At 44.4% G+C, this 18201-nt stretch overlaps 1 protein-coding gene across 17 annotated transcripts in view; it reads right to left on the reverse strand.

Moving 5' to 3' along the window:
* Window positions 1–4168: 4168 nt before the first annotated feature.
* Window positions 4169–18201, reverse strand: part of ATXN2 (ataxin 2) — a 1509788-nt gene continuing 1495755 nt past the window's right edge. For all 17 annotated transcript variants that reach the window (XM_085634791.1, XM_085634789.1, XM_085634788.1 and 14 more), the window contains one exon: window positions 4169–4799. In XM_085634791.1, coding sequence (XP_085490917.1) covers window positions 4771–4799 — 29 coding nt within the window. In that variant the 3' untranslated portion in view covers window positions 4169–4770. The remainder of the gene's footprint in view (window positions 4800–18201) is intronic.

Below are 18201 nucleotides of genomic sequence, written 5' to 3' on the forward strand. Positions count from 1 at the left end.
TAAGGGACTGTAATAGAATAACACAGTAACATCTAGGGGTGTGTGAGGTTGAACCAGATTCTCTTCCTTGTTCGCATAGACATCTGTGAGTGTACAAAGTAAGGGGACGGGGGTGGATTTAGTAACTTGCCCATACTAGCAGGAAACAATTTAGACCCTCACTGCTCCTCACTCATATTCACTATAAGAATCTGTAATATGAAACTGGAATAAAATGTAACGTTGTTAAAAGTTTTCCGCTTAGGTTTCTACCTTGGGAGAGGAAGAACTGTTTCACTTGTTGCCTTGTCCTTCATCTAAGACGATTTTTTCAAGATTGTGCCGCACCATGTGAATAAGCTTATTTTATTACTATCCACTGAAGTCCGTATCATTTGGGACAATGTTGTAGGTTTTAGAATATTCAGTAGGCACAGTTACAGGTGTTTCCTGTATCTCGCTCTGGGTCCAGTTTACCAAGTTATTTAATTTAGCTAGTTTGTCATCAGTAATGACAATATATAATGCTGGGGCTTGCAACAGATCCACTTGTACTTCCATCACCCACTGAAGATATGCTGGCCATCACCTTAGTACTGTGGGACACCACATTCCTGGGAGGTGGCTGTTCAGCCTGAGATGAGTCAGTAAAGCACTCAGGTTATGGCTGCAAGCAATTTCCTCCAAGTTGGCTACCTGACTATTTAGTCACACACTTAAACCAGAATCGCTTAAGGAATTGACAGAAATGTAGAGAGTAAAGTAGGTTTCAATTAGACTATGTTCAAGGTTCTGTCTGGTAATAATCACTGTAATCTGATTAGATAGATCTGAGTTGAACAGCAAGCTACACTTAATTGCTAAAAAATCTCTGAGACCCAGGTGTCCACCCTACCCGTCAGAGAACCACAAAGATAGATGAATTTGGCATATTTTGCATGAGCTTCTCTGGGTGTTGGGCTGCTTTTGAGGTAAGGCAAATCAATCGGAATGCACTATTCTCTCCGTTAGCACACTCTTCACTGCTGCACAAGTTGCCTTGTGGTATACAGACTACAGAATAGCTCAAGTGCAAAGCAGCAGATGTATTTAAGCTCGCAACCTATCAGTAAGTAAACCAACACATACAATGGGACGTTGATTCAGTATTCTCTTTGCAATAACCCTGAAACACTATCTTTGTGAATAATAACCCTTCTTTTGGTACAATTATTTTATTATCAATTCACAGTCGAAGATGAAACCAGACTAAAGCTGTCAATGACACATGAACATCCACGGACCCGCTGAACAAGGTGAATACACCCTGTGTCCCCTCATCACCTAGGGAAAAACACAAGAAAATGCTTATCCGCCAGACAGATATGTCATGCCTGCTCAAGACTAAGTATCTCACAACACCATACTCTTGGAATAGCCACAGCTAGTCCGATGACCGTTGCAAATTAAATTAAAGGGGAGACCCATGGAAGAAGAGGTACACATTAAAGTAGCCTTCAGACCATAGTGCATGGTGGACATAAACCCCCAGTATACAAGTTTGCCCTTACAAGAGCAAAGACAGTCCCATATCCATATCAGGAAAATCGTTCCAAGACTGTCCCTGACATTTTGTCTTCCTGGTGACACCAAAAGGAGTTCGGTTCACCCCTGTTCTCCAAAAAGAGCTTTGTGAGAATCTAATATTGTCTTTCCTTTAGTGAGATTGATAGTAACAGGTTAAACAGTGTGCTGTCTGCCCTGACTTCTGTCTTAATGCACAGACTAATACGCCAGCTGCTGTGTCAGGTGCTTTTGTGAGCTTATCTGCACCATCAGACACAGAGCCCATTAGGGATTCGGACAACTAGTGTGCAGATTTCTAAACTGTAACCTTTTTAGATAGAAATGAAACCATTCCAAAGTATGAGGAGGTGGGAGGGAAGTGTGGAATGTGTGTTTAAATAGAGGATCCACCAGAAAAGGTGACTTGTTCTTTTGATGGATACTTTTAACCATAGACTCCTCACCTTGTGAATAGATAATAAAGTAGTGCCTCCCAATGTGGTGGGGTTGTGGAATGGCTCTAACTAAAAAGCCCTACCAGACTATGCGGGCAAAATTCCCATCCTGGTTGACCTGTTCAGGCAGTAATACTTCCTGAACATGTACACCGATACTCATATAGCTGCTTGACTGATCCAATGCAGGATCTCTACATGCCAAACGCAGTGGTAGCCGCCTCAGCTGTGTCGGAATAAACCCTCAGATCATACGGAGGCTCATTCTTAGCCAATATGTAGCAGATTTTAATACAGAGTATTACCCATTGTGAGGTGGTCCGCTCCTGCACCACTTTACCCTCCTTTGCCCCAGTGAGCCCCACAAACAGCTGGCAATCCACCCAATGTTTGCGGATGCAATCGAAGCAAAAGCAGAGTGCTCTCTTGGGGCACAAACAATTAAGTCTTCCCCATCCTCTTTCGAGGGAGGAGGAGTAAAGAAGGTCAGAAATGTGACGGCTAGTCCGACACCACTGCCCAAGCCCATTCAACTAGTTTGTCTGGAAAACAGTGCTATAAGGAGGCTGGACAGAGAGGGCCTGACGCTCACTCATACAGTGTGCTGATGTTATTGCAACTAAAAGACTGTTTTTGGGGTGAGGAGGGTCAATAGACAAATGTGCATTGATTCAAAATGGGTACACGGGAACATGAGGACCAAATTTAAGTCGTTACTCTATTCGCACCGCTTCTTCCTACCACACTGCTATCAACTATACACCATCCAAATAATTTTCCACGGCCAACTTACCTTGCTACAAATGCATGCATTTGCTATTCTAACCATCTTTATCCCCATTCTTCCTGTCAGTTTTAGATTGTATTCTGTGTGTTCAAGAGCCCAAGTTTCCTAGTTCCTTAACTTTCTCTTTCTGCCCCAAGAATTGCTTTATTTGTGCAGTATTAAAGTTCATCCATAGCTTAACATCCCCATATCTTTTTTAACCGATCTCCCTCTACATTCATAACTTCTATTCTACATTGTTACTCGTAGATAACCCTAGGAACTCCGATCCAACATTTAACCCCTTTTCTTTTTGATTGTTTTTCTCGGAATGCAGCAATCACCATATTCTTTTGTCTTGCTCCACAGTATCTTTGTGTTGTTAGAAATTTAAATCTTCCAAATTCATACTTATATATTTTATTTGCCTTCCCCCTACGGTCCCATTTTCTTGTTTTGATTGATTGTTTAGCAATGCACATCTCATGCCCTAACACATTACTTATTTACATCTTTAGGGTATGTTCCACATAGAAAACAAGGAGAACTGTCAGGGAATACATAGGCTAGGGGCAAGGATAAACAACTAGTAAACCTAAACACTAACACCATCGTATAACCAAAAAACGGTTTTGGCTGCCCACCACTTGTCCCTAATATTTTTCAGATAAATGCTCACTCTTTTGGTCAACCGAAAAAACCCAAATCTCTTCATACAATTTCACAATTTTGAGGAGCACAATATATTTCTTCCACCAAGAGTCCAAAATTAATCCAAAGTAATTCAATGCTTGTATTCCGCTTCTGTTCAAGCAACTGACAGCAAATACCTCACATAAACATAGTTAAATGACAGCAGGAAAACTTGTACTATTTTCATAACACTTAAATTGCCAGATTGTTTTTCATCTTCTTTATTCTTGAATTTCTCAAATCTTATAATAATACAAAACGACAAGTGCACGTTGGGAACAACCAATGTGTTTCGTCCCTGTTCTCATGGGACTTCTTCAGGGCAGCTTTCACATCAACTAATTCGGCATCCATTGACCTGCTCACCTCTCAGAACTTGCTTTCTTGACACCAGTTTACCTCCCTCTTGATCGAATCAGTGGAGGCCAGAGCTGTTGCCAAGGACATCCAACCCAAAGCCTGCTTGACCTCACCCTGATCACTCAATTTTAGGCGATAATAACTGCTGTACCTACTGAGTAAATATGTTCTACCTACTTCATTGATGGTATAGGGAAACGGCAAGTATCCTTGGGGAACGCATGAGAACAACCGTTGCTTAGGACTCTGCGCTTTAGCATGCATACAATGCAGGATAATGGCATAGTGGGAGTACCACATGATGCAAGAGGTCTCCCAGCTTGTGATCTCCAGTCATCACATTTTAGGAAACATAACACAGACACAACAGTTCAGTTTTTAAAACTTTTTTATTTTTTTATTTTTTTTACGTTTTATTTTATATTATCTACAAAGTAAAAGTTTTTTTTTTTTAACTTAAAAGTTACATCACTGTCTGGTGACAGCAATCTCCTCATCAAACCTGATTCATAAATAATATTCCATCAGTTTGATGATCAGTATTTTTACTGAACCGGTTTCAAGTTTAGTTAGAAGTAAAAGGGATCTCCAAGTCTTGATTTGTTTAGCGGTAATAGCAGCAAGAATCACTCTTGTTACTTCTTTTGCTAGCTGATGAGTTCATAACTCAGAAGGGTCATTAAAAAATAAATAACTTCCAGTTATCAGCAAGCAGTGTTGGGGCACTTGCAGGACTGATACAGTGCACGGAATTATTTGAATTGCCCACAAGGTCCTACATGCCTTTACTCAGTCTGAATCTTTCCCACTGCAAGATGAACTGTCAGCATTCCTATTGGATGTTACCAGAAATCAATACTTTTATTAAAATTAACAAATTCTAATTGTCTGTGCCTCCAGTTGATAGAAGCAGAAGGAAGGGTTTTTGGCCTACAAAAAGGTATCCAGCCTTTCAGTATCTCCAGCTCGGCTTTACAACTGCTGTTGGTGGTGGGCTTGCACTGTAAAAGAAAAACAATTTTCTTTTGTAGTTAAATGACAGCAATGCGATGTTATGTTCATATTCTGAAAATGCAGTCATTAAAAGGTAGTGAAAATAAATTAGCATTTCTTTTCCTTTTTATACCATATAATGTCCACAATATTAACTTGCTTTCATTTCATGCATTTTTGTCTCCATGATTTCCTTCATGCTTGTTTGTTGTGATGGTTTATACACTTGAGTCTTTGAGTTTCTAACCGGTATGAGAAACTTGTGCATTTGGCAATTTTCCGTGGTAGGTTGGGTGAATCAGCTATTCTTGTAATCGTCAGTTAATGCCGACACATAGCATTTGCACTACATTTGACTCCTTGCTGCCTTGTTGTGTATCCGGGACTGTGCCAAAGTAGCATTATTTTTAACAGCAAGAAGCGCAACAAACCCTCCTGTGCTCCCACTGCATGTCCCTTGCCTTTATCCTAAAGTTTTTTTCCTCGGGAAGGACTTTCTGCCTCTGTGATTCCTTCAGACCCGTTACTTGGCAGGATCTCTCAGGCTTTCTGGGTTTGTTCTCTCAGCATGTGCTTTCTTTTTCTGAGCTTGTGGCGTATTCTTCCAATATTATACTCAATGGGGTTAATTTATCTACAGGGCAATATAAAGGATTCCAAGTACTCATGCTAAAAGGATATTTTTCAAGAATGTTTACTAGAGTTCCATCTACACCTCAAGCAAGTTCAAATGCATTTTTATTTTACCGGGATACTTTTACAGTATGAAACGGTTCCAGAAAAGGCAGCGAACCTCGTTACATAGTGAGAGGCAGACCTGGCCTGCACGCAGGTTTACAGCCTGGGTGAGGGTTACATCCCAAATTGTGGCATTTATTGCAGGCACACAATAACAACTCTTTACAACTTATTGTTACTAGCTTACACTTGATATTAAAATAAATCGATTATTGTGATCAAAAGGTTTCCTGGCGAGAAATAAATGTAATAGTCATATAGAAGGACTGGTCACGGATTCTATGAAGCCATCACTGTTTAGGTCTCGCTTAAAACATCGCAACTGCTCTCCCTTTTCAGACATTTTGTTGGGGTGAGACCACCCATGGCTTACCAATGATTGGCTTCATTGTCATGCTCATTAGTTTCTTTCTTAATGTTCAGCTGCTGCTGGCTTCTCTCCTCTACATGTTTGGGCCAGTCCTCTGGAGGATGGACACTTTACTTTTATCCTTCCACTGCTAATCTTTTTAGGAGCTACTTTTTTCTTTGTGTTTAAGCACTCTACAAGAGTGTGTGATCTTCAGCTGTCTCCCGCTTGTACTTATCCACCCTGTGTGTTCCTCCCACCCACTGACCCTCCAATGTCTGACTGCTTGCTCCAAGCCTCTTCCTCCAACTCTGCTCCCCATCTGCTCGCACCCAGCCCCTCTTGCCCCCCCTCGCCCATGTTGCTACCCTTATCGGCCCTCTCACCACTGTCCATATAGCACCCCACCAGCCCTCCCTCCACTGTGTGTGTAGCCCCTTAACTCGCTCTCCCTACTCTGTGTTGCGCCACTGTCTCCATCCGTTGTCAGTATTTCCCCCAGCCACCCTGACTCCACTGTCAGTATTTTCCCCTAGCCATTCTGCCTGTTATCTGTATTTCCCCCCAGTTGCTCTGCCTCCATTGTCCGTGTTGCCCCCAACCACCCTCTATCCATTGTCTGTATTGTTCCCATCTGTCTTCCCTGTGTTGTCTATGTGCCACACCACCTGATGTCTATGTTGCCACCCAACCCACCACATTATAAAAAATAAATAATAATCCGGACACCGCTGACTTAGTCAAAACGCTTTTTCTTCCCACAACCTCTGTAGCCCTTGCTGATCCCCCCCCACCCAACCTCTGTGATACCTTGCACCCTGCAATCAAAAAAGTGCTATGACAGACAGCTGGCTGCAGCAAAACCTTTTGTACCAACACACTTTGTTGCTGCATCATACGCCCTCCCTTTGTGTTGTTTCTCAACCCATCCTCCGTATAGCAATAAAACAAAATTGCTGTGATATGGCCAGCACCGACTGTATCATAGCAATTAGCTTATTTTTTTTTTTAACTTTCACCTATACTGGTATGGCAGCTGCGCTGCTATACAACATGGTCAAAAAACACTGACAAAGCCAAAACCTCTTTTAAGCAAGTCCCATCGGCTTTGCCAATGCTTGTTTTCAAGTGTAAAGAAAACAACACATAGTAGCTCAATATAGCTGGCCACTTGGTATAGTTATGCTTTCTTTGAATTTTTTGTTTACCTGTCATGTGAACATTATTTATCTACATTAAAAATATTTACATAACACACCTACACTGAAACATATTGAGATCACCGTCAGTGCATCAATGTAAACTTACCCATCGTACAAGGTGAACAATTTCTAATGACAAAAACGTCATGTGACAGTGTTGTACGGCACAAATGTTACAATCCATAAACAGATCAATGATCTGGGCATGTACTACGACTCATATTTACAATGGTTTGTGCAATCTGGCAAGAGCTGGTCCCCTTTGAAGAAGCCCAGGTAGATAACCCACAGCATGCATGGAACAGCAAGGGAGACATGGAGCACACTAAGAAAGAGGAAGAATATTTAACCAATCTTCAGTAATGTTGCTTCTGAAAAATAGTGTTCCTACAGCAGATTATTTATGCATGTACGTTGTACTTGTATATCGGGAACCTTGCCAAAAGACCGTGCAGATATACAGAGATTTACTTTTGTACATTATTTATCTTTGAAACTTCCCAGCAGATGGCTGGAAAACCAAAATGTTTTGCTCTGTCGTGGTCCCTAGTAGTGCTATTGAATGTCATAACCAGCTTTATATGCCGAAGTGGTGGCAACACAAGAGTACTTAAACGGTGTGACCTCGCACGTGCTTCTTCAGTTGCCAATATTTTCCAGCTCAGCAACCTTTAGATGGCATAAGGACTTAGAGATGAGGTGGGCAGGCAATCTACTGAGGAAAAACAGCATCCATCAAACCAACTACACAGAAGGCATGTCATATTATATTAATGGATAGTCTTTCCTTGGCAGATTCTTAGGTTTGAAATATCATTCAGGAGTTCCCAACACATCTGGATGGAGATCAGAAAAGCATGCAGAGATCCAGTGACCCAAAACTGCTGAACCACTGTGCTCCCAAACAAGTCTTTAGCCCTCGCATCAGTCATATTGTCTTGAATACGTATGCTAAAAAGATCAACTTGTGGCTAGTCAAATCTCCTGTGAAAGAACCCCTATCAACAAGCACTGGTTGCTAGCCTTTCACCTTTGCAATGGTTTTGCACAACATAACTATTGGGGAAGTTGCCAGACCCACATTAATCTTATTTTTTGGCCTCAAACTGCCATAGTAGTCCCTGCTACCTAAGGAATTGATTTGTGTGTGGATGTGCTCAATGTGAAAGGAAATGATGCACAGTCACGCTTCCCAATGGATGAACTGGGCTTACCTATTACTCTAAGCTGTATGCTCTAGGTAATAGTTTAAGACAGCTGGCTAAACGTCCCTTGGAGTATTTTAGATAGTGATGTGTATATAAAAACGATAACAGTGAGGGAAGTGAGGAAAGCTATTGTCAGTTTGGCTACAGGAAAGGCAGGGGGCCCAGATGGGATACCAGCTGAGCTTTTTAAGCAAAACTTAGATCTATGGACACCATTACTCACTAATGTATTCAGAGCATTGGTCATTACATGTCCCCCTGATTCCTTGAAGAAATCTGTAACTATACCCATCTATAAGAAAGGTGATAAAAACGACCCATCAAACTATCGGCCCATCTCCCTCATTGATTCCTCTGCAAAGATCTTCAGGAGGGTGATTCTAGGGAGATTGGAAGGCAGATATAACCTTTACGGAGGCCCAATACAGGTTCTGCCCAGGCTTGGGCACTTCTGAACAGGCTCTAAATTTGTACCTTAGGTCAAGGCCAGGAGAGGAGCCATGCATATGGCTTTCACGGACCTCTCGTTTATCTTCAGCATAGTGGATAGGGACTACTAATGGGTTAGTATGGAGGAAGCAGGAATCGATTCTCCATTCTTAAAGACCCTGAAAAGGTTGCACCAAGATACTACAATGAGGGTTCGATACACTCAGGATGGTGACCAGACGCCCCCCATTAATGTATCGAAAGGGTTGGACAAGGTTGCATATTTGGCGCTTTTTATTTCTATGTAATATAAATGAAGAGGACTCCTTTTTAAAGTCATTAACCTTGGATATTCCAAAAATTGGTGAGCAATTTGTCCCTGAATTGCTTTACGTGGCCCTAAAAATAAATGCTTCAGAACATTTACGGTGAGGGGAATACCTATTACGAAGATCCCAAACTTGAGTTATTTGGGCATTTCATTCTCTGCTAATTTGAGCTGGGACAGACTTATAACCCAGAGGTCACAGCAAATGGAAGCCACATGTGAAATAGTTTTTAGGTTTACCAATAAACTGGGCCATAAACCTGCGAAGGAAATAGTGATGCGATACAAATAAGTGTCAAGACTGTTGCCACATACGGAGTGGGAGTATGGGGATTTGCTTTTGGGAAGCACATCCAGACGGTGGAGAACTAATTCTTGGCTAGACTTTTAGGACTATCAAGAGCCACGTCGAGCCATATTACTCATAATGAAGTAGGGCTAGGATTCCTTGAAGACTTGGTGGGGCTTGCACTCATTTTGTCATGGGTACAATTTTGGTCTTTTACAGAGCTGAAGTTGAAACGTGACATTGTTGAAGACTGCTTGAAGCAAAGCAATGTGCAGTCCATTCTATGGTTTATGTTAAAAAGTTGCTCCAAGATATTCAGGCCGCTCCTTTCAAGTTCAGGCTGCCTATCTGTGGAACCTTCTGCCGGTGTCACTCAGACAGGTGCCTGACTTACTCACCTTCAGGAAGCGGCTGAAAACCTAGCTGTTTCAGCAACAATCTTAAGGCTTCTTCCCCCTTTTCGCATTCGTAACAGTTCTGCCCTGAGGTTCTTTAGCGCCGAGACACTCTTTCTGAGTAGCTGTGTGCTCTATAAGTACCAATTAACATAACATAAACCTATGGGCAAACAAAACCGATATTAACTCCTCTTCAAGGGCTCAGGTTAAGTTACAGGACTTGGAATTTAGGGGAAATGCAAGGCTGTAGAAAGCAATAAATATGGTAACAATTCAGCACTACATTATGCTCGCTACAAGTAACGGTATGGAACCCTACCTTTCGTGTGTGAAAGTCCCGGAACATAGATTGCATCTTTCGCCAATGCGACTGAACACGATCCATTTTTTAGGGGCTTTTCCAGTTGCTAGACCTTGGTTTGCTTCACTACCAAGTTATGCCTGTGATGGGATCTCTTGTCTAAGCACTTTATGCTATTTTGCCCTTTGTATGCTTTCCATAGATCTTTTAAGTCACATAATGAGGGTCTGATTTTCCTTCAGCTTCTTGAGTTACAAACGATTTGTACTGCTGTTTTAATTTTTATCATCCGGGCTCTGAGGCTAAGGCTTTGTTTAAGACTGGTGTTTCTACTCCGATAACTTCCCGTCCTCTCCTCCCCCCCCCTTCTTAACACCCTGTGCTATGCATCTTTCTACCTCCACACTCCCATAAAAGTGCGTGGTGTTGCTCCACTCCACTTTCCTCCATGAGGCTTCTTTCCCTAAGCCCTCCAACAAACACCCTTACTCAAATCTACGTCATCTTTTGAAGCACTATCACAAGCAACAAACTATTGTTGTATAAATCCGCTAAAAGTGCGTTCACATGTCTCACTCTACCTACAAAACCAAATTCCTTTGCAATTGTGAATACACCATGACAGTCAAAATGGTCAGAGTATCCCACAACTTCCTCCACAAGGATCTTAAATGAGTTCGAAAATTGAAGCCCCCTGATCATAGTCCAATGCCACAACATCATTGCATTTCTCCATATTTTCATTAAAAAAAACTCACATTTGTCAGCATGCTGCATGGCAGTAGTTTTGGTAATAGAAGTAAGTGACTTCCCTCCACACAAGAAAGGAAAACTTCCACTGACAAGGCTACATACAAATACAAAGGTTTCATGTAAAAGGCTTCTCTTGGCCAGTATCCGCTGACATTCACGCTGGTCTTGTCAGATGTGCTTCTGCTCTTGCCAAGGACATATCTGTCAACAAATTACTGATAATTCAGAAGAGCTTTTTCCCAACCCCTGAACAGGAAGTCTCTTAAAATTGCTAGTTCAGCTTTTTGAAAATACTGCACAAACTCTGTACACAATCTTAAGCTGACCATGACTCTACCACTGCAAGAATATCACTCTGATTCTCACAGGAGTGACCAGCAAGCACAATGAAAGATGCATAGGAGCAAACAACCATGGTTATCATAAAATCATGAATCTTCTGTCCGGAGTAAAATACGCAATCAACTGCTTTAAATGTTGAACCCTCATAAACCGTTCATAACCAAGAAGTTAAAGATAGCTCCAATAAACTCAATTCTCCGCGTTGGTGTCAATTTGGACTTGGAGAGGCTCTGGGAGAAATCAAAATTCAATAGTGGGTGACCGAGACGAATCAGCTCCTAGCATGTAAAGAAATACCTGCACCCACCCTATGCAGTCAACACTGACAATGCCTTTATAAAATCAGAGACGAGGATAAAAAAGCTGGACCCTGAACAGGTAATGTCTACTCTCTTAACACTTTTTTCTATGTTATTACACATTTAAGGCCTGGTTTGTTTTTATTCGTTTTGATTAACTTGCATGGGCAAACGGAAGGCAGCAGAAACATTACAGGGGGTGTCCAAACCAAAATAGTAAATGTCACAGGTGCCTGAGAAGTGAACGATAGATCCAAGTGACAAGATAACAGAGAAGGTGGAGCTTATGCTTAAGCCATAAAAGGATACAGGGAAACCTGTTTCTTCCATTTTCCAAGAAAATAAAAAAAAACAGCATCAGCGCCTGAAGCTTATGGTGCTACTGGCATATCTTCCATTACACAAAAACACAGCCAGGGTTGTGACTTGATTAGGGCTATTTTTCTATCCCTCCTTCCCAACTCTCATCCACACCACCTCTAGGCCCGATTTGCTCTTAGAATGAATGTAACTTCTTGTGCCAAAACAGGTTTACAGTATTAAATGCCGATTAAGATAGCCAACATCTTGACCTGCAAACACATACCCATGCTCTCAAACCAACAATTCAAGCACCTCGAGAAGGGTCTGGTAATGTTAATTTGGAACAAAAACTAAGGAATGACATTCTTAAACTAAAAAAATCTAGTATGGAGCCTCATTGGGAGCAAGTCAGATGAACGCTTAACTAGAGAGACTAAATGGTGCATGGGAGAACGTAAGCAGTGCGAAATGGCCAAAAACGATGCTCTAGGGACTGCTCCTCTTTGTAGCCATAGGGACGGGGGAATGGGAAGGCATATCATGTCTAAGTATTCCCATGAAAATCTTAGGCATGGTGCCATAATGTATATACACAGATTTGTTGATAGGAATGAATGATTAGGCAGGTTTAAGGGGCAGAAATGGTCATATGTAACAACGGATAGATTTTCTAAGGGGCCTTTGTATAGAGCAAGTTTAAAAAGCATGGTGGAAACTACAAAGCAGTGTGCACAGAGTAACAATTCCAGGAATCACCTACGTAACACCAGAGAAGGTAGAGTTTTTTTATGGTGCCCAGACTCCAAATCCTACATCAGAGTGAATGAAGACTCCCTCATTAACAAAGATACCCATTGGATATGGGACATTTGGAAACGTTATGCTTTAATACGTTCGGGCATCCTGAAAGCTAGGATATTAAACTCTTCCTCTCAAGGTCAATTTCTACGACTGTATCGAGATATTGTTAAAAGACCGTGAACTAGATGAATTTCTAGTATCCTTAGATCTACGTACAAGCCCACTGGATCGTGCACCTATTCAGTTTAAATACAGCACATCCAGACCAAGAAAAATAAGTCTATGCATACAGATTTAGTCCATAGCTTCAGACGTCTACTCTGTTAATAGTCTAGCGTTAGTACAAAGCAAAGAGATATGTAACTTGGTTATTTTATTATGGACCGCAGCAGGGATAAAATCTAAATTTAACATTCCAGATTAGGGGAGTTTTATAGATAAATATGATATCTGCATTTTCCAGGAAACATTGTCTATCTTTCCCTTCTAGAAATCTGATTATAGGACCTTTTCTGTTAACACGTCACTGGCACACAATGTGGAGGGCTTATTCTATGGGTAAAAACGACCATAAACAGCAACATTAAAGTTTAATATTAATTATTTGGACATTCTTGCCATCAACCTGCGTCTGCACTTAGGTTTAGCAATAAAACTTGCGAACATCTATGATCACAGCAGTAAGGTTGGTTCTTCAGAGAATCTGCGACGCCTTGAATTGTTTATGAAAGCTAATATAACACAAGGTCATATTGTTATGCTCAAAGATTTGAATACAATCTTTAAGCCATTGGGCAATAGCACATTTTCTATCACTGGACATGAAATATAGCTTGAAGGATTGTGGCATAGACACCACTAGTTAAAAGGTGGTTGAACACAGCAACACAAATGTCAGTTTTAACTTTGTCTGTAGGGGTTAGAGCATGTAATGGGGACACATGCTACGACCCTATTTGTGATCATACTCACAATAGGCATGGAGAATCAGGCAGAATAGACTACATATTATTAGCCCTCCCTTTGTGGAAACACTAGGGTGACATGAAGATAACCTAGCGAACAGATAATCACAATGCTTTGCATCTAATTTTGATATTCCCTTAAAATATAGCTGAGACTGCTGTCTTGCCTTCGTCCAATGAACTGTCTCTGGCAAATAATAAACAATCTATTGAATGAACTAGGATTTCTCAAATACCAGAAAAACTATTGTGCTGTTGTGAAGGCAATAGATCTTCTGAAATCCCACAAAGATCAAGGGAACAGCTCAGCCATGATCATAGGAATACATGAAGAATGATTTAGTTCTCTGGGCAGTCATTTTAGTACTCTGCTGACTATATGAACACTATTATTAAGTGGGTATCATGGTTCAACAGGAAATGTAGGAAGGGTGATCATGATCAGGTCAGGGAATGTAGGAAAATCTACAAAACGGAACGGCTTACAGACAACAGGGATTGGGACACCTATTAACAGATGGCAGGATATGCTTTATGCAGCTAAAGCAAAAGATCACAAAGCCTTCTGTCAGATTTTTGCACAAGAATCTAACATGGGTTCTACTAGTATAGATTTCCACATTCAGTCTGCTATTTGGGCAGCTCACTTTGCCAAAGTACAAGTTACTTACCATTGGTAACAATGTATCTGGTAGAGACGATTCTAGCCGCAGATTCCTTAACGTAAAATTATCCCCAGGCGTGGGACTGGATCCGGAATTTTTTTTGCAACAGCATCTCTGCGCGCCGGTGGGCGTCACCACGTGACTCCGCCCTGACGTTGTCCGCGGACATGACGTCAGTGAGGCCACATAAGTCCCACCCCGGCGCGCTGATGTCAGTTTTCTTCAGAGAACTTTTCCGCGCAACGCCGCAGAGTCATCACAAACAAAACTTTCAGAGTATGGGAACATTGTGCGAAAAAAGCAATGAAACAGAAAGGGAAGAAGCGAATGGTAAAGAACAGCACCATGAGGAACAGTGCCAAGCACTGTGGTACTGAAAGTCGTGGAAGGGAAAGAGCAGAGCACCGCTCTGAGAAGCAACCCCGCAAAGCTAAAGACGATATCCTCCCTAGAGACAGAAAAACATGTGAAAAAAGTCGGGGCAGACGACAAAGTCTGCAACCACAATCTATAATGACATAGCGACCCCCGGGAAGTGAGAAATATGTAAGACAGACCTAAAGCAGTCAACCAGAACACAGGAGAACACCAGGAATAACCTAGCCCCCCTGGAACACAAGGCAGAGGACCAGGCCGAAACGTCGGATAATAAAGTGGAAACACCAAGACACGACGCCGTAGACGGCATGACAAAAGTTGGTCTGGCCATCCAGAGGCTGAAGAGGGAAAGCAAAACGCACAGAAGCAGATATCCCGCAGGAACAAAAGGCAAAATGTACAACAGGCAAGCCCTGTAGAAGAAGGATAGAAACACCATCGGATACTGAGCGGGACAGAACCTGGAGCAGCGCAAGTTGCGCGAAGGCGGAAGAACAAAATAAACCGCACCAAGTGGTATACAGTGATGCCAGGAAACGCAAGAAACCAGAGAAGGTATCCACACCCGCCCAGCTTAGGACAGAGCTATACAATAGCCAACAAGTACCCCAGCTAGGGTATGACACGCCCCAAAACAAAACAGGGGAAAACCTCTTAGGGAAACCCGCAGCAGGTCAAGAACAGAAAAGACCCGTGGGTATCACCACAGGCGGCTTACCAATCAGCCAAAAAAATAAAAAATAAAAAGAATACACAGATGGTCCAACCTGAGGACCTATAAAGGTTCACTAACCGCCAAAAATCACACACCCCAAAAGTTGAAGGGCTGTACCAGCAGCCAAAAGTACAGAGGGGCCAACGTAAGGACCCTGAAGGCATTCCAAGCCACACACAGCACACAGGCGGGCCAACCTAAACACTAGGCCCAAAGAGAGAGGTGGGAGAAAAGCCTTCCATAAGCCACCAGAGGACCGACAAGCCGAAGCTTATGGAGGGGGAGGAGGAAGGAGCCGTTGAATAGCAGAGTCCGCGTGGGTGTTAAATAAAAGAATCCCATCAAAAGGCAGGTCAACAAGACACTCCCGAATATTCCCAGGAAAGACGCTATCCCACAACCAAGCATGGCGACGGAGGGCCACAGAACTCGCCATAGCACGGGTGAGAGAATCAGAGACATCCAGGGCAGAACGGAGAATAAATGCAGCTAACTCCTGATCATCCAGTACGTGGTGACGCAGAACAGCACGGGCACCTTCGTGGGAGGTGCGAGACAGAAGGGACTCTGCGGAATCCCATAGGTCAGAGGTAGCCCTGGCCAACACACAAAGTGTGTTGAGCGCACGCAGAGCAGCACTAGTGGAAGCGAAAATGTTACGCCCCCAGGAGTCCAACCACCGGGCCTCCCATGACGGAGGGAGCAACACTGAAGGCAAGGAAGGAAAAGCAGTCTGCAGGACAGGGCCCTGGGACGAGGGGTGGCAAAAAAAAGGCAGACTGGATCGTGCAGGGCAGGACGGTGGTGGTGGTGGTGGAACGGCTGAGGCACCGGATCCCCCATAGCAGGACCCCCCCCAGGCCCCCAGAAGAGAGTTGTGGAGCAAAGCATCAAATGGAAGAAGCGGCTCCCCTCAACCAGAGCCCTGGTAGAGAACCTCCAACAAGTGGTCAGTGGGGAGTGGAGCGACCGGGTTGCCCAGGGAAGAGAGCAACTCTTCCGTGGGTGAAGGCTGCAAACTAAGCCGCCCTTCCCAGTGCCCTGCTGGAGGAAGAAACGGCCACCCCTGTAGGATGGAAGACCCGTAGAGGAGTGAGGGCCCTGAGGGGTCTCCGGAGAAGCCGGTGGGGCAACTAGCTGCAAGGTGTGGAAGAGCGGGTCCGGGGGCCGTGGACGCGGAGACGGCATAGAACCCGCCCTGGACACCGCCAGGGAAAAGGCAATGACGCTGCGTCCAGTCTCTGGTGAAAAGGAGACAAAGAGACGACAATCCTCCGGAGAGGAAGGGACATCCGGAGAAGAGTCAACGATCCGACGTCGGGACGGCGCTGGGGAGTACGCTATGGGCACCAGTGTGTCCTCGATCGGCGCCGAAGTGTCCACCAGGGGTGCCGAGTCGACCTCCACCACCACGTGCCTCATAGGAGAAAGGGGCGGGGTAAGAGCCGAAGCGGCCAATGAACGGCGCCGAAAAAGCGCCGGCTCAACCTCTTACGAGGCAGCCGTCGGTGCAGAGGATCGAGAGGGACCCGGGGGGCGCCCCAGGTCCTGGCCCCCACCCGCGGCGCCATCAGGGCCGGGGAGGAAAGCCGTCGGCACCGGAAAGGCGTTGGCTCGGCATCCGGTAAGACAGCCGCCTGCCCAGAGGACCGAGGGGGACTCGGGGATGAGCCCTGAGTCCCAGCGACCTCCTGCCACACCACAGGGGACCCCGCGGGGCTTTGCGGCGAGGCAGGGATGCCGTGGGCCGAAGAGGGGAACCCCATAGGGCCGCACCTCGACGACACCACACCTCCAAACCCTGAAGCCGAACCCGTCGGCGCCGGGGGTGAAGGCCCCGCGCATGGCGTGGGAGCCGCGTATGTCACAGGGAGAGGAGGGGGGGCCAAAGAAGCCTGCAGAGCCGTAGCGTAGGCCGTCATTTGGGCCCTTGTCGCCCCAATGCCAGGAAACGGCGGATAGGGTGGCGAATGAGGACAGGGCCTCGGTGGCAAGCTGCAGGACTTACCGGCGGGCGAGCGACGCCCATGGGGCCTCGGTGAAGGACGATGGCGCAGCCGGAATCTGCGGCTTCTGGACCCTTCCGAGGTAGGGGACGGACACGGTGACGAGACCGATCTGGACAAGCGGGCCGAACGCAACTTCATCCGGCGCTTCCGCCGGGACTTCGGCTTGAGATGCTGACAAGCGTCGCAGTCCGCAGAATCATGGTGCTTGCCCAAACACCACATACAAATAGGGTGAGGGTCCGTCGTAGACATCGGACGCGTACAAGAAGCACACTTCTTGAAACCCAAAGGCATTGCACACTGTTCCCAACGCAAAGGCATTAAAAGAGGCCTGAAAACAGGTCAATGGAACACACTCCGGATCCGCGTTGCACGTGGAAAAGAAGGAAACTGACGTCAGCGCGCCGGGGTGGGACTTATGTGACCTCGCTGACGTCATGTCCGCGGACAACATCAGGGTGGAGTCACGTGGTGCGGCCCCCCGGTGCGCAGAGATGCTGTGGCAAAAATGTTTCCGGATCCAGTCTCATGCCTGGGGATAATTCTACGTTAAGGAATCTGCAGCTAGTAGTCTATCAGATCTAAAGAACAGCTGCCTCAATGATGGCATGTGGGACTGCCCACTGGAATAATAAAATAATTTTGCTCCCATTTACGAGCGATGAAAACTGACCTAAATGATCCAGTGAGAGTTATCCTAGATACAAAAAAAGGCAAGACACTGAGTCCTAATAAAATCCGAGGGCATTTATTTGCATTTAAATTGGATATCTGAGCCCCATATATAAACTGCTTATTTAAGACCATCTTGAGTGCTGGCCGATACCCTCCATATGGAAAGGGGCAGAAATAGCCCCAATTTAACAAAAATGGGAATGGAGACAACCTGTGTAATTATCGACCGATAAGCTTAATTGATAGACCCCAGATCTATTTTG

Source organism: Triturus cristatus, chromosome 11, assembly GCF_964204655.1.
Source record: "Triturus cristatus chromosome 11, aTriCri1.1, whole genome shotgun sequence".
In the NCBI taxonomy this organism is placed as follows: domain Eukaryota; kingdom Metazoa; phylum Chordata; class Amphibia; order Caudata; family Salamandridae; genus Triturus; species Triturus cristatus.